This window comes from Leuresthes tenuis, unplaced genomic scaffold, assembly GCF_036924035.1.
Source record: "Leuresthes tenuis unplaced genomic scaffold, fLeuTen1.0.hap1 SCAF_9, whole genome shotgun sequence".
In the NCBI taxonomy this organism is placed as follows: Eukaryota; Metazoa; Chordata; class Actinopteri; order Atheriniformes; family Atherinopsidae; genus Leuresthes; species Leuresthes tenuis.
This window is the reverse complement of record NW_027325363.1, coordinates 139,732-165,547: the sequence shown is the minus strand read 5'-3', so window position 1 is coordinate 165,547 and position 25,816 is coordinate 139,732. Positions and strand designations below refer to the sequence as shown.

The 25,816-nt window shown below is 41.4% G+C and overlaps 1 protein-coding gene across 1 annotated transcript in view; it reads left to right on the top strand.

The window, feature by feature from the left end:
• Positions 1-25,816, top strand: part of LOC140313842 (coagulation factor X) — a 46,036-nt gene that overhangs the window by 15,059 nt on the left and 5,161 nt on the right. The window contains exons 2-10 of the mRNA XM_072391820.1: positions 5,153-5,238; positions 5,475-5,647; positions 5,863-5,887; positions 6,250-6,363; positions 22,536-22,670; positions 23,112-23,398; positions 23,596-23,710; positions 24,220-24,416; positions 24,486-24,611. Coding sequence (XP_072247921.1) covers positions 5,166-5,238; positions 5,475-5,647; positions 5,863-5,887; positions 6,250-6,363; positions 22,536-22,670; positions 23,112-23,398; positions 23,596-23,710; positions 24,220-24,416; positions 24,486-24,611 — 1,245 coding nt within the window. The 5' untranslated portion in view covers positions 5,153-5,165. The remainder of the gene's footprint in view (positions 1-5,152; positions 5,239-5,474; positions 5,648-5,862; positions 5,888-6,249; positions 6,364-22,535; positions 22,671-23,111; positions 23,399-23,595; positions 23,711-24,219; positions 24,417-24,485; positions 24,612-25,816) is intronic.

The following is a 25,816-nucleotide window of genomic DNA, read 5'->3' as shown; positions in this document are numbered from 1 at the left end:
GAGCTCCTTTCTCTCCTAAAGGACGGTCCGGTGTTTCCTAAAGGAGATCCTTAAGGAAGCGTCGGAGCTCCTTTCTCTCAGGAAGGACGGTCCGGTGTTTCCTAAAGGAGATCCTTAAGGAAGCGTCGGAGCTCCTTTCTCTCCTGAAGGACGGTCCGGTGTTTCCTAAAGGAGATCCTTAAGGAAGCGTCGGAGCTCCTTTCTCTCAGGAAGGACGGTCCGGTGTTTCCTAAAGGAGATCCTTAAGGAAGCGTCGGAGCTCCTTTCTCTCAGGAAGGTCGGTCCGGTGTTTCCTAAAGGACGGTCCGGTGTTTCCTAAAGGAGATCCTTAAGGAAGCGTCGGAGCTCCTTTCTCTCCTGAAGGACGGTCCGGTGTTTCCTAAAGGAGATCCTTAAGGAAGCGTCGGAGCTCCTTTCTCTCAGGAAGGACGGTCCGGTGTTTCCTAAAGGAGATCCTTAAGGAAGCGTCGGAGCTCCTTTCTCTCAGGAAGGACGGTCCGGTGTTTCCTAAAGGAGATCCTTAAGGAAGCGTCGGAGCTCCTTTCTCTCAGGAAGGAGGGTCCGGTGTTTCCTAAAGGAGATCCTTAAGGAAGCGTCGGAGCTCCTTTCTCTCAGGAAGGAGGGTCCGGTGTTTCCTAAAGGAGATCCTTAAGGAAGCGTCGGAGCTCCTTTCTCTCAGGAAGGAGGGTCCGGTGTTTCCTAAAGGAGATCCTTAAGGAAGCGTCGGAGCTCCTTTCTCTCAGGAAGGACGGTCCGGTGTTTCCTAAAGGAGATCCTTAAGGAAGCGTCGGAGCTCCTTTCTCTCCTGAAGGACGGTCCGGTGTTTCCTAAAGGAGATCCTTAAGGAAGCGTCGGAGCTCCTTTCTCTCCTGAAGGACGGTCCGGTGTTTCCTAAAGGAGATCCTTAAGGAAGCGTCGGAGCTCCTTTCTCTCAGGAAGGACGGTCCGGTGTTTCCTAAAGGAGATCCTTAAGGAAGCGTCGGAGCTCCTTTCTCTCATGAAGGACGGTCCGGTGTTTCCTAAAGGAGATCCTTAAGGAAGCGTCGGAGCTCCTTTCTCTCAGGAAGGACGGTCCGGTGTTTCCTAAAGGAGATCCTTAAGGAAGCGTCGGAGCTCCTTTCTCTCATAAAGGACGGTCCGGTGTTTCCTAAAGGAGATCCTTAAGGAAGCGTCGGAGCTCCTTTCTCTCAGGAAGGACGGTCCGGTGTTTCCTAAAGGAGATCCTTAAGGAAGCGTCGGAGCTCCTTTCTCTCCTGAAGGACGGTCCGGTGTTTCCTAAAGGAGATCCTTAAGGAAGCGTCGGAGCTCCTTTCTCTCAGGAAGGACGGTCCGGTGTTTCCTAAAGGAGATCCTTAAGGAAGCGTCGGAGCTCCTTTCTCTCAGGAAGGACGGTCCGGTGTTTCCTAAAGGAGATCCTTAAGGAAGCGTCGGAGCTCCTTTCTCTCAGGAAGGACGGTCCGATGTTTCCTAAAGGAGATCCTTAAGGAAGCGTCGGAGCTCCTTTCTCTCATGAAGGACGGTCCGGTGTTTCCTAAAGGAGATCCTTAAGGAAGCGTCGGAGCTCCTTTCTCTCAGGAAGGACGGTCCGGTGTTTCCTAAAGGAGATCCTTAAGGAAGCGTCGGAGCTCCTTTCTCTCCTGAAGGACGGTCCGGTGTTTCCTAAAGGAGATCCTTAAGGAAGCATCGGAGCTCCTTTCTCTCCTGAAGGACGGTCCGGTGTTTCCTAAAGGAGATCCTTAAGGAAGCGTCGGAGCTCCTTTCCTTAGTATTTGGAGGGTTCAGACAGCTCTGGTTATGGCTGCTGCTGTCATACTTCCAGCTTGGTTCACTCAGTTAGGAAGGTTCTGAACACCCTGTTGGACCGGGCCCTTCTGCACTTTTCAGTGAGCAGATTTGGTCTGAATTATTGGTTAATAAATGTCTCGGGTTCAGTGAAGATGTTTCCTTCCAGCTTTGATTCATAAATAGATCTGCGGCGCACCTTAGAGGCCAAATGTGAAACTGCAGCAAACGCCTGAGATTAACTGTGTTTTTGACCCTCAGATTCTGCTCCGTTCTGGTGACGAAGGTGGAAACAGTCAGTGTGTTGTTCATTCAGACGTTTCATTTGTTCACACACACTTGGAATCTGTTAGACCCAGCAGTTGCCCTACTGCACACTCTTCTACTCTTTGTGTTAAGGCAGTATTTCCTAAGCTGAGTGCTGTGTACAGAGGCAATTTACAGTCTTAAATCTTTACTACTGGAAGCACTTCCTCATTCTGAAGTTAGAACCAAACTGAAGGTGGGTCATGCCTTTGTCATCTTGGAGAAAAAGATGCTGTTTCAGCAAAATGCTTAATGTGATAGGGATGTAGAAGTGGGCAGAAAAATAAGTGTAAGCTCTGCCTACATGTGATGTTTGAAGCTCTCATGAAGGTTTGGAAACACCGTCATCAAATGACCGAAAACTGCTTCACATGCTGCTCTCACCAGAAATAAAACTCCTTTAAAAAGTCCACATGATGTCAGCAAATCCTGACACTGTGCTCATGTTCTCACATTCAGAGACCCTTATAGACCCTTATAGACCCTTATAGACCCTTATAGACCCTTATAGACCCTTATAGACGCTTATAGACCCTTATAGACCCTTATAGACCCTTATAGACGCTTATAGACCCTTATAGACCCTTATAGACCCTTATAGACGCTTATAGACCCTTATAGACCCTTATAGACCCTTATAGACGCTTATAGACCCTTATAGACCCTTATAGACGCTTATAGACCCTTATAGACCCTTATAGACCCTTATAGACCCTTATAGACGCTTATAGACCCTTATAGACCCTTATAGACGCTTATAGACCCTTATAGACCCTTATAGACCCTTATAGACGCTTATAGACCCTTATAGACCCTTATAGACGCTTATAGACCCTTACTGCAGATGTTGTAACAGCTTCAGCCTGCAGAGACAGGTGTTATCCAGCAGGGGGCACTCTGGTGTTAGCCTGGTCAAAGCATGCCATGTTTACCTTTATTACAGATGCTGAGGTTTCCTTCTTTGCTACAGAAGTGGAGAAAAGGAGCAAGCAAAGCCATTCAAAAGGTAAAATCACTACATAAAATAATCGGAGAAGAATTCTGGATTTTCAAGCAAAGGAGGATCAAACACACCATCATGATGCTGACAGCAGCTTATTGATTACACGATTACAAATATATCGGCATCTGTTTTTGGTCCTTGATTAGTTTAAATGTAATGAACATGACTTTATCCTCTGGTATGAGAAGATAAAATGAGACAAACATGAAAACTAAAGCTTTCTGTGTCAGACACAAACTGTTGGTCACCAACAGTCTGAAGATGAACTTTAAAATTGAGTTTATGTTTGAGGTTAAAATATTCAGCCAGAATTTTGTTGCTGATTGTGAAACTGAGTAAAATCCTCAGTGGAAACTCCTTCATGATAAAATCAGGTCCACCTGTTTTTAAAATGGGCCTTAATCCCATTCCTGTTATCTCTGGTGAAGAAGCTTTCACAGAACCAAACGGCACCGCCACCTTAACAACATCTGCTCTCTAAGGAACTTCATTCTGTGACACTCCCCTGTCTGGGGAGTTGGTAAAAACAGCAGATTTCATCATAGCTTGTGCCAACCACCTGCCTCTTGACATCCTGGCTCTCACTGAAACCTGGATTAAGCCCAAAAACACAGCTACCCCGGCCAACCGCTCATTCTCCCCCACCTCTCGTACATCTGGGAGAGGTGGTGGAACGGGCTCATTTCCAACAAAAGGTAATACACCCAACTGCTACCTGATGCTAAATACAGCACCTTTGAATACCAGGTCATCCTGGTAACTGCACCGGTTAAAGTCTTTATGATTGTCGTATATCGCCCTCCAGGACAACTCGGTGGCTTTCTGGATGAACTCGACGCTCTCTTCCATCCCAGAGCATGACTGTCCCATAATGGTCCTTGGTGACATGAATATCCACCTTGACAGTCCTAACTCTTCAGATTTTATGAGATTAATGCACTTGTTTGAACTACAACTGGTCTCCAGTCCTTAGACTTTTAAAGCTGGCAAAGAGCTAAATCTCATTTTCACAAGAAACTGTGCCACAGACCACTTTTTTTATTCCCTGAGTCTCCCGGGAAGATTTATCATCCGCTGCTTTATCATATAGCAGAATGAAAATGGCACAAATGAAAAGATCCTGCAGATCTAACTAAATTACAGGCACTACTGCCATCATTCTCAGCCAGTGTCCCTGATGCTTTCTACACTGACAAGATCCACAGTGCTACTGCCACCCGGAACCTTTTTTCTACCTTCAAAGCTCTACTTAACCCTGACAGCAGACACCTTTGCTTCATTTTTTACTGACAGCTATAAGCAAACAGTTCACCGAGCTGCCCACAGCCGAACCTTCCCTAGACATGTGTGCCACTAACTCAGCACACAGAAGTCCTACTGCATCATTTTCCTCATGCACCCCTCTCACTGAGAGCTGTGTCTAAACTTCTCACATGAAGCCGTCCTACTACCTGCCCGCTGGACCCTGTTCCTACTAATCTATTCCAATCCAACACTCCTACGGTAACTGCAGCAGTCACACTTCCCTCTCCATCCCTTTCGATACTTTCCTCTGTGCCTGCACCATTTTTTAATGGTTTTGCTTCCATATAACTTTTTGTTAGCTTTGATGTTGGCTGTAATGTTATATCCTCATTTGTAAGTCACTGTGGATAAAAGTGTAGCTAAATGCATAAACACAAACATACAGAACATGTTTTCCAGCAGCAGGATGATGACATATCACAGCTCTTTCTATCTGTTATCTGGTTCTGCAGCGTTTTAAACACACAGGAACTTCTTATTCTGCACTTTGGTCACTCACACTGATTCATTTCACATCTGGACAGTCGGGGGAGGAGCTGCTGACCGTGACCCATGACAACGCTGCCCCCTGAGTTACAGGTGCTGTTTGTCAGAAGATGTTGTGACCTTTGACCTCCTCATCTCCATCAGAACCACTTTCCTCTTGTTCTCTGTTCTGCTGCTGCTGTGACGCTTGAGAGTCAATATTTGAGCTGTGGTTAACGATTAGTCTGCCGACTGGACTTCTGTCCTCCATTTTACCCATCGGCAGCACAGACCAGAAACAAACATGATGCCGTCCACCGCCGTGAGTCTGAGCATGTGTGCCCTGCTGAGCTGCTCCACGCTGATCCAGTGCTCAGGTGAGACACGCTGAGATGTTAGCATAATGAGACTAAACGCTGTGTCATTATTACAGCTGTACCACAGCCACACTGAGTGCAGTGAATCCACCGATTCCACTGTCTTGATCAATTTCAGATGGACCATATCAATGAGAATCACCAATAATGATTAACCAGAGAGGACAGGTTGCTGTTTGAGAGATGTTCACTGTCCCAAAGTCGAGCCTTTGAGGTGTTTTTTTGCCCTCCCTCAGTGTTCTTGGATCAGCCGACAGCTGCTCAGATGCTACACTCCTCCACCAGGAGGCGCCGAGCAAACTCCGCCTTCCTGGAGGAGATGCTGCCAGGAGACCTGGAGAGGGAGTGCTTTGAGGAGATGTGCTCACAGGAGGAGGCTGCTGAAATCTTCCAGACCCATGAAAAGACGGTACGGACCCCACTGAGGGCCAGGGCCCCGCAGAGTGTCACAAACTGAGCTTTTTAAGTATTATTCATATGTATTTCTGATTAAATCAAATATGATTCAGCTTGACTAAAGACTTGTACAAACCCGTTCAGACCTCTTTAGATCAGCTAGGCTTTCAGGCCCTGTTGTGTTGTTGACTTTTAGCAGTTATTAACTCTGAATTTCTCGTCCTACAGATGGAGTTTTGGTACAAATACAAAAGTAAGTGCAGACATCATCAGAAACAGGTTTCCTCTGAAGGTACATTAGTGACCTGACTGACAGCTGGTTTGAAACTGATGCAAAGGTGTTTCATTTACACGACAGAACAAAGTCCAGATTATGTTACAAGCTATTCTGGAGAGCCTCCTCAGGTGACATGACCTCAACTCATCACTCTGAATGTGTTGACTTCAGAGCTAAATCATCGAAAACTGCTAAGTTATTTAGATTTAAAACTGATCCATTTATAAAATGTTTGATCACCAGCAGTCACTCTGACTAATGACTTCACACTATCTGATACCATCTCACTCTGATGATAGCATTGAGTTTTGTTTGAGGGTCTCCCTTGTGTGTTGTAGATCTGAACCCCTGTCACACCAACCCCTGTCTGAATGGCGGCGTCTGCAGTCTGGACCGAGGAGACTTCATATGTCTGTGTCCTCCCCAGTATCATGGCAAGACCTGTGACTCAGGTAGAGAACACCTGAGACTAAGATAAATAACACCTGAGACTGAGATAAAGAACACCTGAGACTGAGATAAATAACACCTGAGACTGAGATAAATAACACCTGAGACTGAGGTAAAGAACACCTGAGACTGAGATAAATAACACCTGAGACTGAGATAAATAACACCTGAGACTGAGATAAATAACACCTGAGACTAAGATAAATAACACCTGAGACTGAGGTAAATAACACCTGAGACTGAGATAAAGAACACCTGAGACTGAGATAAATAACACCTGAGACTGAGATAAATAACACCTGAGACTGAGATAAATAACACCTGAGACTGAGATAAATAACACCTGAGACTGAGATAAAGAAATAACACCTGATACTGAGATAAAGAACACCTGAGACTGAGATAAAGAAATAACACCTGAGACTGAGGTAAAGAACACCTGAGACTGAGGTAAAGAACACCTGAGACTAAGATAAATAACACCTGAGACTGAGATAAAGAACACCTGAGACTGAGATAAAGAACACCTGAGACTAAGATAAATAACACCTGAGACTGAGATAAATAACACCTGAGACTAAGATAAATAACACCTGAGACTAAGATAAATAACACCTGAGACTGAGATAAATAACACCTGAGACTGAGGTAAATAACACCTGAGACTGAGATAAAGAACACCTGAGACTGAGGTAAATAACACCTGAGACTGAGGTAAATAACACCTGAGACTGAGATAAATAACACCTGAGACTGAGATAAATAACACCTGAGACTAAGATAAATAACACCTGAGACTGAGATAAATAACACCTGAGACTGAGGTAAATAACACCTGAGACTGAGATAAATAACACCTGAGACTGAGATAAATAACACCTGAGACTGAGATAAATAACACCTGAGACTAAGATAAATAACACCTGAGACTAAGATAAATAACACCTGAGACTGAGATAAATAACACCTGAGACTGAGGTAAATAACACCTGAGACTGAGGTAAATAACACCTGAGACTGAGATAAATAACACCTGAGACTAAGATAAATAACACCTGAGACTAAGATAAATAACACCTGAGACTGAGATAAATAACACCTGAGACTGAGGTAAATAACACCTGAGACTGAGGTAAAGAACACCTGAGACTGAGGTAAATAACACCTGAGACTGAGATAAATAACACCTGAGACTAAGATAAATAACACCTGAGACTAAGATAAATAACACCTGAGACTAAGATAAATAACGTCTAAGACTGAGATAAAGAACACCTGAGACTGAGGTAAATAACACCTGAGACTGAGGTAAATAACACCTGAGACTGAGGTAAAGAAATAACACCTGAGACTGAGATAAATAACACCTGAGACTGAGATAAATAACACCTGAGACTGAGATAAATAACACCTGAGACTGAGATAAAGAACACCTGAGACTGAGGTAAATAACACCTGAGACTGAAGTAAAGAAGACCTGAGACTGTGATAAAGAAATAACACCTGAGACTGAGGTAAATAACACCTGAGACTGAGATAAAGAACACCTGAGACTGAGGTAAATAACACCTGAGACTGAGATAAATAACACCTGAGACTGAGATAAATAACACCTGAGACGAGGTAAAGAACACCTGAGACTGAGATAAAGAACACCTGAGACTGAGATAAATAACACCTGAGACTGAGATAAATAACACCTGAGACTGAAGTAAAGAAGACCTGAGACTGAGATAAAGAACACCTGAGACTGAGGTAAATAACACCTGAGACTGAGATAAAGAACACCTGAGACTGAGATAAATAACACCTGAGACTGAGATAAATAACACCTGAGACTGAGATAAATAACACCTGAGACTGAGATAAAGAACACCTGAGACTGAGGTAAATAACACCTGAGACTGAGGTAAATAACACCTGAGACTGAGGTAAATAACACCTGAGACTGAGATAAATAACACCTGAGACTGAGATAAAGAAATAACACCTGAGACTGAGATAAAGAACACCTGAGACTGAGATAAATAACACCTGAGACTGAGATAAATAACACCTGAGACTGAGGTAAAGAACACCTGAGACTGAGATAAATAACACCTGAGACTGAGATAAATAACACCTGAGACTGAGGTAAAGAACACCTGAGACTGAGATAAATAACACCTGAGACTGAGATAAATAACACCTGAGACTGAGGTAAAGAACACCTGAGACTGAGATAAAGAACACCTGAGACTGAGATAAAGAACACCTGAGACTGAGATAAATAACACCTGAGACTGAGATAAATAACACCTGAGACTGAGGTAAAGAACACCTGAGACTGAGATAAAGAACACCTGAGACTGAGATAAAGAACACCTGAGACTGAGATAAAGAACACCTGAGACTGAGGTAAATAACACCTGAGACTGAGGTAAATAACACCTGAGACTGAGGTAAAGAACACCTGAGACTGAGATAAATAACACCTGAGACTGAGGTAAATAACACCTGAGACTGAGGTAAATAACACCTGAGACTGAGGTAAATAACACCTGAGACTGAGGTAAATAACACCTGAGACTGAGGTAAAGAACACCTGAGACTGAGATAAAGAAATAACACCTGAGACTGAGATAAAGAACACCTGAGACTGAGATAAAGAACACCTGAGACTGAGATAAATAACACCTGAGACTGAGGTAAAGAACACCTGAGACTGAGATAAAGAAATAACACCTGAGACTGAGGTAAATAACACCTGAGACTGAGATAAATAACACCTGAGACTGAGATAAATAACACCTGAGACTGAGATAAATAACACCTGAGACTGAGATAAATAACACCCGAGACTGAGATAAATAACACCTGAGACTGAGATAAAGAAATAACACCTGATACTGAGATAAAGAACACCTGAGACTGAGATAAAGAAATAACACCTGAGACTGAGATAAAGAACACCTGAGACTGAGGTAAATAACACCTGAGACTGAGATAAATAACACCTGAGACTGAGATAAAGAAATAACACCTGAGACTGAGATAAAGAACACCTGAGACTGAGATAAATAACACCTGAGACTGAGATAAATAACACCTGAGACTGAGGTAAAGAACACCTGAGACTGAGATAAATAACACCTGAGACTGAGATAAATAACACCTGAGACTGAGGTAAAGAACACCTGAGACTGAGATAAATAACACCTGAGACTGAGGTAAAGAACACCTGAGACTGAGATAAAGAAATAACACCTGAGACTGAGATAAAGAACACCTGAGACTGAGGTAAATAACACCTGAGACTGAGGTAAATAACACCTGAGACTGAGGTAAATAACACCTGAGACTGAGATAAATAACACCTGAGACTGAGGTAAAGAACACCTGAGACTGAGATAAATAACACCTGAGACTGAGGTAAAGAACACCTGAGACTGAGATAAAGAAATAACACCTGAGACTGAGATAAAGAACACCTGAGACTAAGATAAAGAACACCTGAGACTGAGATAAAGAACACCTGAGACTGAGATAAAGAACACCTGAGACTGAGATAAAGAACACCTGAGACTGAGATAAAGAAATAACACCTGAGACTGAGGTAAATAACACCTGAGACTGAGATAAATAACACCTGAGACTGAGGTAAAGAACACCTGAGACTGAGGTAAATAACACCTGAGACTGAGATAAAGAACACCTGAGACTGAGGTAAATAACACCTGAGACTGAGATAAATAACACCTGAGACTGAGATAAATAACACCTGAGACTGAGATAAAGAACACCTGAGACTGAGGTAAATAACACCTGAGACTGAGATAAATAACACCTGAGACTGAGATAAATAACACCTGAGACTGAGGTAAAGAACACCTGAGACTGAGGTAAAGAAATAACACCTGAGACTGAGATAAATAATACCTGAGACTGAGGTAAATAACACCTGAGACTGAGGTAAATAACACCTGAGACTGAGATAAAGAACACCTGAGACTGAGATAAAGAACACCTGAGACTGAGATAAAGAACACCTGAGACTGAGGTAAATAACACCTGAGACTGTGGTAAATAACACCTGAGACTGAGATAAAGAACACCTGAGACTGAGGTAAATAACACCTGAGACTGAGATAAATAACACCTGAGACTGAGGTAAATAACACCTGAGACTGAGGTAAATAACACCTGAGACTGAGATAAATAACACCTGAGACTGAGATAAAGAACACCTGAGACTGAGATAAATAACACCTGAGACTGAGATAAATAACACCTGAGACTGAGATAAAGAACACCTGAGACTGAGGTAAATAACACCTGAGACTGAGATAAATAACACCTGAGACTGAGATAAAGAACACCTGAGACTGAGATAAAGAACACCTGAGACTGAGATAAAGAACACCTGATACTGAGATAAATAACACCTGAGACTGAGGTAAAGAACACCTGAGACTGAGGTAAATAACACCTGAGACTGAGATAAAGAACACCTGAGACTGAGGTAAATAACACCTGAGACTGAGATAAATAACACCTGAGACTGAGGTAAATAACACCTGAGACTGAGATAAATAACACCTGAGACTGAGATAAAGAACACCTGAGACTGAGATAAATAACACCTGAGACTGAGGTAAATAACACCTGAGACTGAGATAAAGAACACCTGAGACTGAGATAAATAACACCTGAGACTGAGATAAAGAACACCTGAGACTGAGATAAATAACACCTGAGACTGAGATAAAGAACACCTGAGACTGAGGTAAATAACACCTGAGACTGAGATAAATAACACCTGAGACTGAGGTAAATAACACCTGAGACTGAGGTAAATAACACCTGAGACTGAGATAAAGAACACCTGAGACTGAGGTAAAGAACACCTGAGACTGAGGTAAATAACACCTGAGACTGAGATAAATAACACCTGAGACTGAGATAAAGAAATAACACCTGAGACTGAGATAAAGAACACCTGAGACTGAGATAAATAACACCTGAGACTGAGATAAAGAACACCTGAGACTGAGGTAAATAACACCTGAGACTGAGATAAATAACACCTGAGACTGAGGTAAATAACACCTGAGACTGAGATAAAGAACACCTGAGACTGAGATAAAGAACACCTGAGACTGAGATAAATAACACCTGAGACTGAGGTAAAGAACACCTGAGACTGAGATAAAGAACACCTGAGACTGAGATAAATAACACCTGAGACTGAGGTAAAGAAATAACACCTGATACTGAGATAAATAACACCTGAGACTGAGATAAATAACACCTGAGACTGAGATAAATAACACCTGAGACTGAGGTAAAGAAATAACACCTGAGACTAAGATAAATAACGTCTAAGACTGAGATAAATAACACCTGAGACTGAGGTAAAGAACACCTGAGACTGAGATAAATAACACCTGAGACTGAGATAAATAACACCTGAGACTGAGATAAATAACACCTGAGACTGAGGTAAAGAACACCTGAGACTGAGATAAAGAACACCTGAGACTGAGATAAATAACACCTGAGACTGAGGTAAAGAAATAACACCTGAGACTGAGATAAATAACACCTGAGACTGAGGTAAATAACACCTGAGACTGAGGTAAATAACACCTGAGACTAAGATAAATAACACCTGAGACTGAGATAAAGAAATAACACCTGAGACTGAGGTAAATAACACCTGAGACTGAGATAAAGAACACCTGAGACTGAGATAAAGAAATAACACCTGAGACTGAGGTAAATAACACCTGAGACTGAGATAAATAACACCTGAGACTGAGATAAATAACACCTGAGACTGAGATAAATAACACCTGAGACTGAGGTAAAGAAATAACACCTGATACTGAGGTAAATAACACCTGAGACTGAGATAAAGAACACCTGAGACTGAGATAAAGAAATAACACCTGAGACTGAGGTAAATAACACCTGAGACTGAGATAAATAACACCTGAGACTGAGATAAATAACACCTGAGACTGAGATAAATAACACCTGAGACTGAGGTAAATAACACCTGAGACTGAGGTAAATAACACCTGAGACTAAGATAAATAACACCTGAGACTGAGATAAAGAAATAACACCTGAGACTGAGGTAAATAACACCTGAGACTGAGATAAATAACACCTGAGACTGAGGTAAATAACAGCTGAGACTGAGGTAAATAACACCTGAGACTGAGATAAATAACACCTGAGACTGAGGTAAAGAAATAACACCTGATACTGAGATAAATAACACCTGAGACTGAGATAAATAACACCTGAGACTGAGATAAATAACACCTGAGACTGAGATAAATAACACCTGAGACTGAGGTAAAGAACACCTGAGACTGAGATAAAGAAATAACACCTGAGACTGAGATAAAGAACACCTGAGACTAAGATAAAGAACACCTGAGACTGAGATAAAGAACACCTGAGACTGAGATAAAGAACACCTGAGACTGAGATAAAGAACACCTGAGACTGAGATAAAGAAATAACACCTGAGACTGAGGTAAATAACACCTGAGACTGAGATAAATAACACCTGAGACTGAGGTAAAGAACACCTGAGACTGAGGTAAATAACACCTGAGACTGAGGTAAATAACACCTGAGACTGAGATAAATAACACCTGAGACTGAGGTAAATAACACCTGAGACTGAGGTAAATAACACCTGAGACTGAGATAAAGAACACCTGAGACTGAGATAAAGAACACCTGAGACTGAGGTAAATAACACCTGAGACTGTGGTAAATAACACCTGAGACTGAGATAAAGAACACCTGAGACTGAGGTAAATAACACCTGAGACTGAGATAAATAACACCTGAGACTGAGGTAAATAACACCTGAGACTGAGGTAAATAACACCTGAGACTGAGATAAATAACACCTGAGACTGAGATAAAGAACACCTGAGACTGAGATAAATAACACCTGAGACTGAGATAAATAACACCTGAGACTGAGATAAAGAACACCTGAGACTGAGGTAAATAACACCTGAGACTGAGATAAATAACACCTGAGACTGAGATAAAGAACACCTGAGACTGAGGTAAATAACACCTGAGACTGAGATAAAGAACACCTGAGACTGAGGTAAATAACACCTGAGACTGAGATAAATAACACCTGAGACTGAGATAAAGAACACCTGAGACTGAGATAAATAACACCTGAGACTGAGGTAAATAACACCTGAGACTGAGATAAAGAACACCTGAGACTGAGATAAATAACATCTGAGACTGAGATAAAGAACACCTGAGACTGAGATAAATAACACCTGAGACTGAGATAAAGAACACCTGAGACTGAGGTAAATAACACCTGAGACTGAGATAAATAACACCTGAGACTGAGGTAAATAACACCTGAGACTGAGGTAAATAACACCTGAGACTGAGATAAAGAACACCTGAGACTGAGGTAAAGAACACCTGAGACTGAGGTAAATAACACCTGAGACTGAGATAAAGAAATAACACCTGAGACTGAGATAAAGAACACCTGAGACTGAGATAAATAACACCTGAGACTGAGATAAAGAACACCTGAGACTGAGGTAAATAACACCTGAGACTGAGATAAATAACACCTGAGACTGAGGTAAATAACACCTGAGACTGAGATAAAGAACACCTGAGACTGAGATAAAGAACACCTGAGACTGAGATAAATAACACCTGAGACTGAGGTAAAGAACACCTGAGACTGAGATAAAGAACACCTGAGACTGAGATAAATAACACCTGAGACTGAGGTAAAGAAATAACACCTGATACTGAGATAAATAACACCTGAGACTGAGATAAATAACACCTGAGACTGAGATAAATAACACCTGAGACTGAGGTAAAGAAATAACACCTGAGACTAAGATAAATAACGTCTAAGACTGAGATAAATAACACCTGAGACTGAGGTAAAGAACACCTGAGACTGAGATAAATAACACCTGAGACTGAGATAAAGAACACCTGAGACTGAGGTAAAGAACACCTGAGACTGAGATAAATAACACCTGAGACTGAGATAAATAACACCTGAGACTGAGATAAATAACACCTGAGACTGAGGTAAAGAACACCTGAGACTGAGATAAAGAACACCTGAGACTGAGATAAATAACACCTGAGACTGAGGTAAAGAAATAACACCTGAGACTGAGATAAATAACACCTGAGACTGAGGTAAATAACACCTGAGACTGAGGTAAATAACACCTGAGACTAAGATAAATAACACCTGAGACTGAGATAAAGAAATAACACCTGAGACTGAGATAAATAACACCTGAGACTGAGGTAAATAACACCTGAGACTGAGGTAAAGAAATAACACCTGATACTGAGATAAATAACACCTGAGACTGAGATAAATAACACCTGAGACTGAGATAAATAACACCTGAGACTGAGGTAAAGAAATAACACCTGAGACTAAGATAAATAACGTCTAAGACTGAGATAAATAACACCTGAGACTGAGGTAAAGAACACCTGAGACTGAGATAAATAACACCTGAGACTGAGATAAAGAACACCTGAGACTGAGATAAATAACACCTGAGACTGAGATAAAGAACACCTGATACTGAGATAAATAACACCTGAGACTGAGATAAATAACACCTGAGACTGAGATAAATAACACCTGAGACTGAGGTAAAGAAATAACACCTGAGACTAAGATAAATAACGTCTAAGACTGAGATAAATAACACCTGAGACTGAGGTAAAGAACACCTGAGACTGAGATAAATAACACCTGAGACTGAGATAAAGAACACCTGAGACTGAGGTAAATAACACCTGAGACTGAGATAAAGAACACCTGAGACTGAGATAAAGAACACCTGAGACTGAGATAAATAACACCTGAGACTGAGGTAAAGAACACCTGAGACTGAGATAAAGAACACCTGAGACTGAGATAAATAACACCTGAGACTGAGGTAAAGAAATAACACCTGATACTGAGATAAATAACACCTGAGACTGAGATAAATAACACCTGAGACTGAGATAAATAACACCTGAGACTGAGGTAAAGAAATAACACCTGAGACTAAGATAAATAACGTCTAAGACTGAGATAAATAACACCTGAGACTGAGGTAAAGAACACCTGAGACTGAGATAAATAACACCTGAGACTGAGGTAAATAACACCTGAGACTGAGGTAAATAACACCTGAGACTGAGGTAAATAACACCTGAGACTAAGATAAATAACACCTGAGACTGAGATAAAGAAATAACACCTGAGACTGAGGTAAATAACACCTGAGACTGAGATAAAGAACACCTGAGACTGAGATAAAGAAATAACACCTGAGACTGAGGTAAATAACACCTGAGACTGAGATAAAGAACACCTGAGACTGAGATAAATAACACCTGAGACTGAGATAAATAACACCTGAGACTGAGGTAAATAACACCTGAGACTGAGGTAAAGAACACCTGAGACTGAGGTAAATAACACCTGAGACTAAGATAAATAACACCTGAGACTGAGATAAAGAAATAACACCTGAGACTGAGGTAAATAACACCTGAGACTGAGATAAATAACACCTGAGACTGAGGTAAATAACACCTGAGACTGAGATAAATAACACCTGAGACTGAGGTAAAGAAATAACACCTGATACTGAGATAAATAACACCTGAGACTGAGATAAATAACACCTGAGACTGAGATAAATAACACCTGAGACTGAGATAAATAACACCTGAGACTGAGGTAAAGAACACCTGAGACTGAGATAAAGAACACCTGAGACTGAGATAAATAACACCTGAGACTGAGGTAAAGAAATAACACCTGAGACTGAGATAAATAACACCTGAGACTGAGGTAAATAACACCTGAGACTGAGGTAAATAACACCTGAGACTAAGATAAATAACACCTGAGACTGAGATAAAGAAATAACACCTGAGACTGAGGTAAATAACACCTGAGACTGAGATAAAGAACACCTGAGACTGAGATAAAGAAATAACACCTGAGACTGAGGTAAATAACACCTGAGACTGAGATAAATAACACCTGAGACTGAGATAAATAACACCTGAGACTGAGATAAATAACACCTGAGACTGAGGTAAATAACACCTGAGACTGAGGTAAAGAACACCTGAGACTGAGGTAAATAACACCTGAGACTAAGATAAATAACACCTGAGACTGAGATAAAGAAATAACACCTGAGACTGAGGTAAATAACACCTGAGACTGAGATAAATAACACCTGAGACTGAGGTAAATAACACCTGAGACTGAGATAAATAACACCTGAGACTGAGGTAAAGAAATAACACCTGATACTGAGATAAATAACACCTGAGACTGAGATAAATAACACCTGAGACTGAGATAAATAACACCTGAGACTGAGATAAATAACACCTGAGACTGAGGTAAAGAACACCTGAGACTGAGATAAATAACACCTGAGACTGAGATAAAGAACACCTGAGACTGAGGTAAAGAACACCTGAGACTGAGAAAAAGAACACCTGAGACTGAGGTAAATAACACCTGAGACTGAGGTAAATAACACCTGAGACTGAGATAAATAACACCTGAGACTGAGATAAAGAACACCTGAGACTGAGATAAAGAACACCTGAGACTGAGGTAAATAACACCTGAGACTGAGGTAAATAACACCTGAGACTGAGATAAAGAACACCTGAGACTGAGGTAAATAACACCTGAGACTGAGGTAAATAACACCTGAGACTGAGGTAAAGAAATAACACCTGAGACTGAGATAAATAACACCTGAGACTGAGGTAAATAACACCTGAGACTGAGGTAAATAACACCTGAGACTAAGATAAATAACACCTGAGACTGAGATAAAGAAATAACACCTGAGACTGAGGTAAATAACACCTGAGACTGAGATAAAGAACACCTGAGACTGAGATAAAGAAATAACACCTGAGACTGAGGTAAATAACACCTGAGACTGAGGTAAAGAACACCTGAGACTGAGATAAATAACACCTTAGACTGAGATAAAGAACACCTGAGACTGAGGTAAAGAACACCTCAGACTGAGATAAATAACACCTGAGACTGAGATAAATAACACCTGAGACTGAGATAAATAACACCTGAGACTGAGGTAAAGAACACCTGAGACTGAGATAAAGAACACCTGAGACTGAGATAAATAACACCTGAGACTGAGGTAAAGAAATAACACCTGAGACTGAGATAAATAACACCTGAGACTGAGGTAAATAACACCTGAGACTGAGGTAAATAACACCTGAGACTAAGATAAATAACACCTGAGACTGAGATAAAGAAATAACACCTGAGACTGAGGTAAATAACACCTGAGACTGAGATAAAGAACACCTGAGACTGAGATAAAGAAATAACACCTGAGACTGAGGTAAATAACACCTGAGACTGAGATAAATAACACCTGAGACTGAGATAAATAACACCTGAGACTGAGATAAATAACACCTGAGACTGAGGTAAATAACACCTGAGACTGAGGTAAAGAACACCTGAGACTGAGGTAAATGACACCTGAGACTAAGATAAATAACACCTGAGACTGAGATAAAGAAATAACACCTGAGACTGAGGTAAATAACACCTGAGACTGAGATAAATAACACCTGAGACTGAGGTAAATAACACCTGAGACTGAGATAAATAACACCTGAGACTGAGGTAAAGAAATAACACCTGATACTGAGATAAATAACACCTGAGACTGAGATAAATAACACCTGAGACTGAGATAAATAACACCTGAGACTGAGATAAATAACACCTGAGACTGAGGTAAAGAACACCTGAGACTGAGATAAATAACACCTGAGACTGAGATAAAGAACACCTGAGACTGAGGTAAAGAACACCTGAGACTGAGATAAAGAACACCTGAGACTGAGGTAAATAACACCTGAGACTGAGGTAAATAACACCTGAGACTGAGATAAATAACACCTGAGACTGAGATAAAGAACACCTGAGACTGAGATAAAGAACACCTGAGACTGAGGTAAATAACACCTGAGACTGAGGTAAATAACACCTGAGACTGAGATAAATAACACCTGAGACTGAGGTAAAGAACACCTGAGACTGAGGTAAATAACACCTGAGACTGAGATAAAGAACACCTGAGACTGAGATAAAGAAATAACACCTGAGACTGAGGTAAATAACACCTGAGACTGAGGTAAATAACACCTGAGACTGAGGTAAAGAACACCTGAGACTGAGGTAAAGAAATAACACCTGAGACTGAGATAAATAACACCTGAGACTGAGGTAAATAACACCTGAGACTGAGATAAATAACACCTGAGACTGAGGTAAAGAAATAACACCTGATACTGAGATAAATAACACCTGAGACTGAGATAAATAACACCTGAGACTGAGATAAATAACACCTGAGACTGAGATAAATAACACCTGAGACTGAGGTAAAGAACACCTGAGACTGAGATAAATAACACCTGAGACTGAGATAAAGAACACCTGAGACTGAGGTAAAGAACACCTGAGACTGAGATAAAGAACACCTGAGACTGAGGTAAATAACACCTGAGACTGAGGTAAATAACACCTGAGACTGAGATAAATAACACCTGAGACTGAGATAAAGAACACCTGAGACTGAGATAAAGAACACCTGAGACTGAGGTAAATAACACCTGAGACTGAGGTAAATAACACCTGAGACTGAGATAAATAACACCTGAGACTGAGGTAAAGAACACCTGAGACTGAGATAAAGAAATAACACCTGAGACTGAGGTAAATAACACCTGAGACTGAGATAAAGAACACCTGAGACTGAGATAAAGAAATAACACCTGAGACTGAGGTAAATAACACCTGAGACTGAGATAAATAACACCTGAGACTGAGATAAATAACACCTGAGACTGAGATAAATAACACCTGAGACTGAGGTAAATAACACCTGAGACTGAGGTAAAGAACACCTGAGACTGAGGTAAATGACACCTGAGACTAAGATAAATAACACCTGAGACTGAGATAAAGAAATAACACCTGAGACTGAGGTAAATAACACCTGAGACTGAGATAAATAACACCTGAGACTGAGGTAAATAACACCTGAGACTGAGATAAATAACACCTGAGACTGAGGTAAAGAAATAACACCTGATACTGAGATAAATAACACCTGAGACTGAGATAAATAACACCTGAGACTGAGATAAATAACACCTGAGACTGAGATAAATAACACCTGAGACTGAGGTAAAGAACACCTGAGACTGAGATAAATAACACCTGAGACTGAGATAAAGAACACCTGAGACTGAGGTAAAGAACACCTGAGACTGAGATAAAGAACACCTGAGACTGAGGTAAATAACACCTGAGACTGAGGTAAATAACACCTGAGACTGAGATAAATAACACCTGAGACTGAGATAAAGAACACCTGAGACTGAGATAAAGAACACCTGAGACTGAGGTAAATAACACCTGAGACTGAGGTAAATAACACCTGAGACTGAGATAAATAACACCTGAGACTGAGGTAAAGAACACCTGAGACTGAGGTAAATAACACCTGAGACTGAGATAAAGAACACCTGAGACTGAGATAAAGAAATAACACCTGAGACTGAGGTAAATAACACCTGAGACTGAGGTAAATAACACCTGAGACTGAGGTAAAGAACACCTGAGACTGAGGTAAAGAAATAACACCTGAGACTGAGATAAATAACACCTGAGACTGAGGTAAATAACACCTGAGACTGAGATAAATAACACCTGAGACTGAGGTAAAGAAATAACACCTGATACTGAGATAAATAACACCTGAGACTGAGATAAATAACACCTGAGACTGAGATAAATAACACCTGAGACTGAGATAAATAACACCTGAGACTGAGGTAAAGAACACCTGAGACTGAGATAAATAACACCTGAGACTGAGATAAAGAACACCTGAGACTGAGGTAAAGAACACCTGAGACTGAGATAAAGAACACCTGAGACTGAGGTAAATAACACCTGAGACTGAGGTAAATAACACCTGAGACTGAGATAAATAACACCTGAGACTGAGATAAAGAACACCTGAGACTGAGATAAAGAACACCTGAGACTGAGGTAAATAACACCTGAGACTGAGGTAAATAACACCTGAGACTGAGATAAATAACACCTGAGACTGAGGTAAAGAACACCTGAGACTGAGGTAAATAACATCTGAGACTGAGATAAAGAACACCTGAGACTGAGATAAAGAAATAACACCTGAGACTGAGGTAAATAACACCTGAGACTGAGATAAATAACACCTGAGACTGAGGTAAAGAACACCTGAGACTGAGATAAAGAACACCTGAGACTGAGATAAATAACACCTGAGACTGAGGTAAAGAAATAACACCTGAGACTGAGATAAATAACACCTGAGACTGAGGTAAATAACACCTGAGACTGAGGTAAATAACACCTGAGACTAAGATAAATAACACCTGAGACTGAGATAAAGAAATAACACCTGAGACTGAGGTAAATAACACCTGAGACTGAGATAAAGAACACCTGAGACTGAGATAAAGAAATAACACCTGAGACTGAGGTAAATAACACCTGAGACTGAGATAAATAACACCTGAGACTGAGATAAATAACACCTGAGACTGAGATAAATAACACCTGAGACTGAGGTAAATAACACCTGAGACTGAGGTAAAGAACACCTGAGACTGAGGTAAATAACACCTGAGACTAAGATAAATAACACCTGAGACTGAGATAAAGAAATAACACCTGAGACTGAGGTAAATAACACCTGAGACTGAGATAAATAACACCTGAGACTGAGGTAAATAACACCTGAGACTGAGATAAATAACACCTGAGACTGAGGTAAAGAAATAACACCTGATACTGAGATAAATAACACCTGAGACTGAGATAAATAACACCTGAGACTGAGATAAATAACACCTGAGACTGAGATAAATAACACCTGAGACTGAGGTAAAGAACACCTGAGACTGAGATAAATAACACCTGAGACTGAAGTAAAGAACACCTGAGACTGAGATAAAGAACACCTGAGACTGAGGTAAATAACACCTGAGACTGAGATAAAGAACACCTGAGACTGAGGTAAAGAACACCTGAGACTGAGATAAAGAACACCTGAGACTGAGGTAAATAACACCTGAGACTGAGGTAAATAACACCTGAGACTGAGATAAATAACACCTGAGACTGAGATAAAGAACACCTGAGACTGAGATAAAGAACACCTGAGACTGAGGTAAATAACACCTGAGACTGAGGTAAATAACACCTGAGACTGAGATAAATAACACCTGAGACTGAGGTAAAGAACACCTGAGACTGAGGTAAATAACACCTGAGACTGAGATAAAGAACACCTGAGACTGAGATAAAGAAATAACACCTGAGACTGAGGTAAATAACACCTGAGACTGAGGTAAATAACACCTGAGACTGAGGTAAATAACACCTGAGACTGAGGTAAAGAAATAACACCTGAGACTGAGATAAATAACACCTGAGACTGAGATAAAGAAATAACACCTGAGACTGAGGTAAATAACACCTGAGACTGAGATAAAGAACGCAATTAAATAACAGCTGAGAATCAGGTAAATAACACTCGAATAACCTAAATAACGCCACCTACCTCAACGCACTCAGGTTAGTGTTCCCCCTAAGCTCCTACATTCCTCCAAGGAACATCATCTAGTGCTGCCACCCCCACGAGAGCTGCACTCCAGACTATTCTTATCCATGGTCCCCCATTGGTGAAATGACCTACCAAATGCTTCAAGAGCACCACTCTCTACCTTCAAGAAGCTGTTGAAAACTCTACTTTTCCAAGAGTACCTCATCCACAAACTAACCACTAACTAATTATCATTCACCTTCTTGGCCTTTCTTGAACTGCACTTAACTTAATTGATCTAAACATAGTTTTAGGTCGTCTAGCCACAGTAACTTTCCCTTTTCCTTTAAGTTGCTTTGGATAAAAGAATCTACTAAATGCATAAATGTTCATGTAAACAACACTTGAGACTCATGTAATGTTTTTGATGACTGTACCTGTGTTTTGTGTAGTGGTATTGAACTGTCACTATAGAAACGGCGGCTGTCTGCAGTACTGCAGAGACCTGGCAGGAGGAGCTGGAGTTATGTGTGGCTGTGCTGATGGATTCAGACTGGAGACGGATGGAAGAAGCTGCTCGCCAAAAGGTAATAAACACACACCCCACCTGAAACACACCTGATCTCACACACACCTCAACTGAAACACAACTGATCTGAACGACACTTCACCTGACCAGAACCACACCTGGTCTGAAACACACAGCATCTAACACACCTGACCTGAAAAAAGCCTGATCTGACACACCTTAAAAACACCTGACCTGAAACACACCTGACCTGAAACACACCTGACCTGAAACACACCGGATCTGAAACACACTTGACCAGTCACATCTGATTTCACACACACCTCACTTCAAACTCACCTGATTTAAAACACCCGATCTGACAGACACCTGATCTTACTGGATGGGCTGGAGGCTACCAGCTGTGTTGCATTCACTTGCAGTCAGGTGTTTTTACAGGTCAGATGTTGAACACTTTGTTGGTTTGAGTGTAAATCTGACCTGTCCTCTTCCTGTTCAGTGGCATTCCCCTGTGGTCGTCAGCAGATGGAGGCGTTGTTCCACACTCGCTCTCTGTGGAGTTTCCCTGACGATGTCAACGTCACCATGGAGACGGACACCATGTTGGACAGCAACATCACGCAGAGCTTGGACCCTCAACTTAATGCCACAGAGGAGTTGGAGGAGCCTTGGATGGCGAACGCCACCTATGAACAGATGGGACAAAACCAGACGGAGGCATGGACCAAGATAACCTTTCGTATTGTGGGAGGACAACTCGAGAGGCGAGGAGGGAGCCCCTGGCAGGTGTGATATCATCAGTCTGCTTTGATCATGGAGCAGAACATCACGTAATCCACTGACTTCATTCAACTGATTGGATCTGAATACTTTCAGATTTGTGGGATATTCTTTGTTAATCTGTGTCACATGGTCAGTTTCAATGGTGTGTTTGGGAGCCATGGGATTTTGTTTAGAAAGCATTTTTGTTTCTGTGTGTTTAGGTTTTGATCCACAGGTCTGATGGGTTTGGTTTCTGTGGAGGGACTCTGGTTTCTGATCGTTGGGTGGTTTCTGCTGCTCATTGCTTTGAAGAGTCTGCAGACCATGTTACTATAGGTGAGCTTCCTTCCAGCTCAGTGTTGGACCACAGGACATTTAAACAGGTCGGAATCATCCTTTGTTTCAGGAACATGAGGGGACCTGCAGGTGGTTTAGTGTTACTGCTCCTTGCAGGCCGCTCCAGGAAAGCAGCTCTCACACATAAACCAGAACACTTCATGATCCTGTCCTCATTTCTTTATAAAATCTTAGGAAAACAGGAAGTGGGATTTTTTTAAACAAGCTCAAACAAAACACAGTACACAATATTTATATATTACAGTAAATCTTTAATAGAATCCTCTTGAAAACCCTAAAATGAAGATATTCTGTTTTGTGACCCAAACCCTAACCCTGTTTGTATGAAGGAATCTGTTTGTGTGTCCCTTCAAGGAATTAATCTGCCTTTTAAACTGAATTTCAAGCTGTAGCATAATTTCTTACGTCACGTGTCTTTGTTCTGTTTCACTGGATCATTCCACTCTGTGCGACACATTCTCAGTTTGTTGGTGGCTTTGTGTTTGAAGGGGACTTGGATAAGCAACGTCCTGATCCAGGTGAGCAGCTGATAAAGATCCAGGAAGTCATCATTCATCCTCATTTCCATTCCTTCACCTTCGACAGTGACATCGCTCTCCTCTACCTCGCCCAGCCAGCTGTCAGGGGCCCCACGGCGATCCCAGCCTGCCTGCCTGACACCCACCTGTCCAAATACCTGCTGAGGGTAACTATGATGAAACTGTAACTGTCTGTGTGATGGGGCCCTTAGAGGTGACTGTGTGTCTGCATTCAGGAGGAGAATCGGGGGGTGGTAACGGGCTGGGGGGCCACTCAGTACCTTCGTCGCTCCTCTCGGTTCCTGAGGAAGGTGACGCTCCCTGTGATCAGCTACCAGGCCTGCACTGCCACCACAGAGCAGGTGAGCAGATCCACCTGAGAGCTGCTGTACTGAGCAGAGCACCGCTGATCTGGAATCAGTGTTAAGTTCTGTTGATTGACGCTGGAAGTGTAAAGATCTCCAGATTAGCCTGTTTAGAATCATGAGGTGGTTACTAAAGAAAATAATCCTGTCTGTAACATCGAGCGACTTCATCATTACAACATTTTCCACAGAAAGCAGTTTTAATGTTCACTGACTCCCATGAAAATCAGGTGACGCTTTAATTCAGAGGTGGACTGGACTTTTAATTTTCCTTAATTTCTCTTTTCTTTTCTTCTTTTTTCATTAATTGTCTTTTCAAATATCCTACATTTATTTGAGTTACTGAGAAAAGAATTGGCAGAATAATTTTGTTTTATGTTTAACAGATTCCAGCAAATTGATGGTTCCAAATATTATTGGATGAATGATCTAAAAACATTGAAATGGCAGAATCATGGTTCATCCACCCACTAAGCCTTGGCTTCTGTGATTTGTTCTGTAGAGGATCTGTAAAAAGGACACTGACGTGTGTTTCACCTGTTAAATCGTACCTGGTGCCACTGTGATGCCCTCAGCTCAGCGGTTGCCAGGCTACAAATACAACATACCAACACATTCAAGGAGATTTCTGTAGATTCCAACCAAGTCTCGCTCTCAGCTACACTTCCAACCTTTCAGCAGTTCACCAGCTGCTCCACCAGAGAAAACAAAAAGTTGGATTTATTCCATGCACTTTTTAAGGATGCATACAGCTGTGTCAATACTGTAACTGAGTGGCAGATTACAGTAACTGCTGTGTGGAGAGTATAAGACAGGGAGGTGCTTCCCATGCTACCCTAACCCTAACCCCCTTCCTTATTAACAAACACTGGATCACCAGTCACCTGAAAGAGCTGTTGAACATAAAAAGAAGACCTTCAGGGTGGGAGACAGATTACTGAAGACTCTGCAAAGGCATTTAAAAAGAATATAATGAAGAACAAGGTGTACAGAAAAAAGCTAAAGTAGAACAACCTGAGAGACGTGTGGTCAGAGGCGAAAAGGATCACAGCCTTAAAGGTTAAAGAGGATCAGACTGATTAAAGCCTGTTTTTCAATTTGATTCCATTTTATTTATATAGCGCCAAATTACAACAAATGTAATCTCAAGGCACTTCAATTATACAATCCAATTCAAGCCAATTATAATCAAATTCATTGGA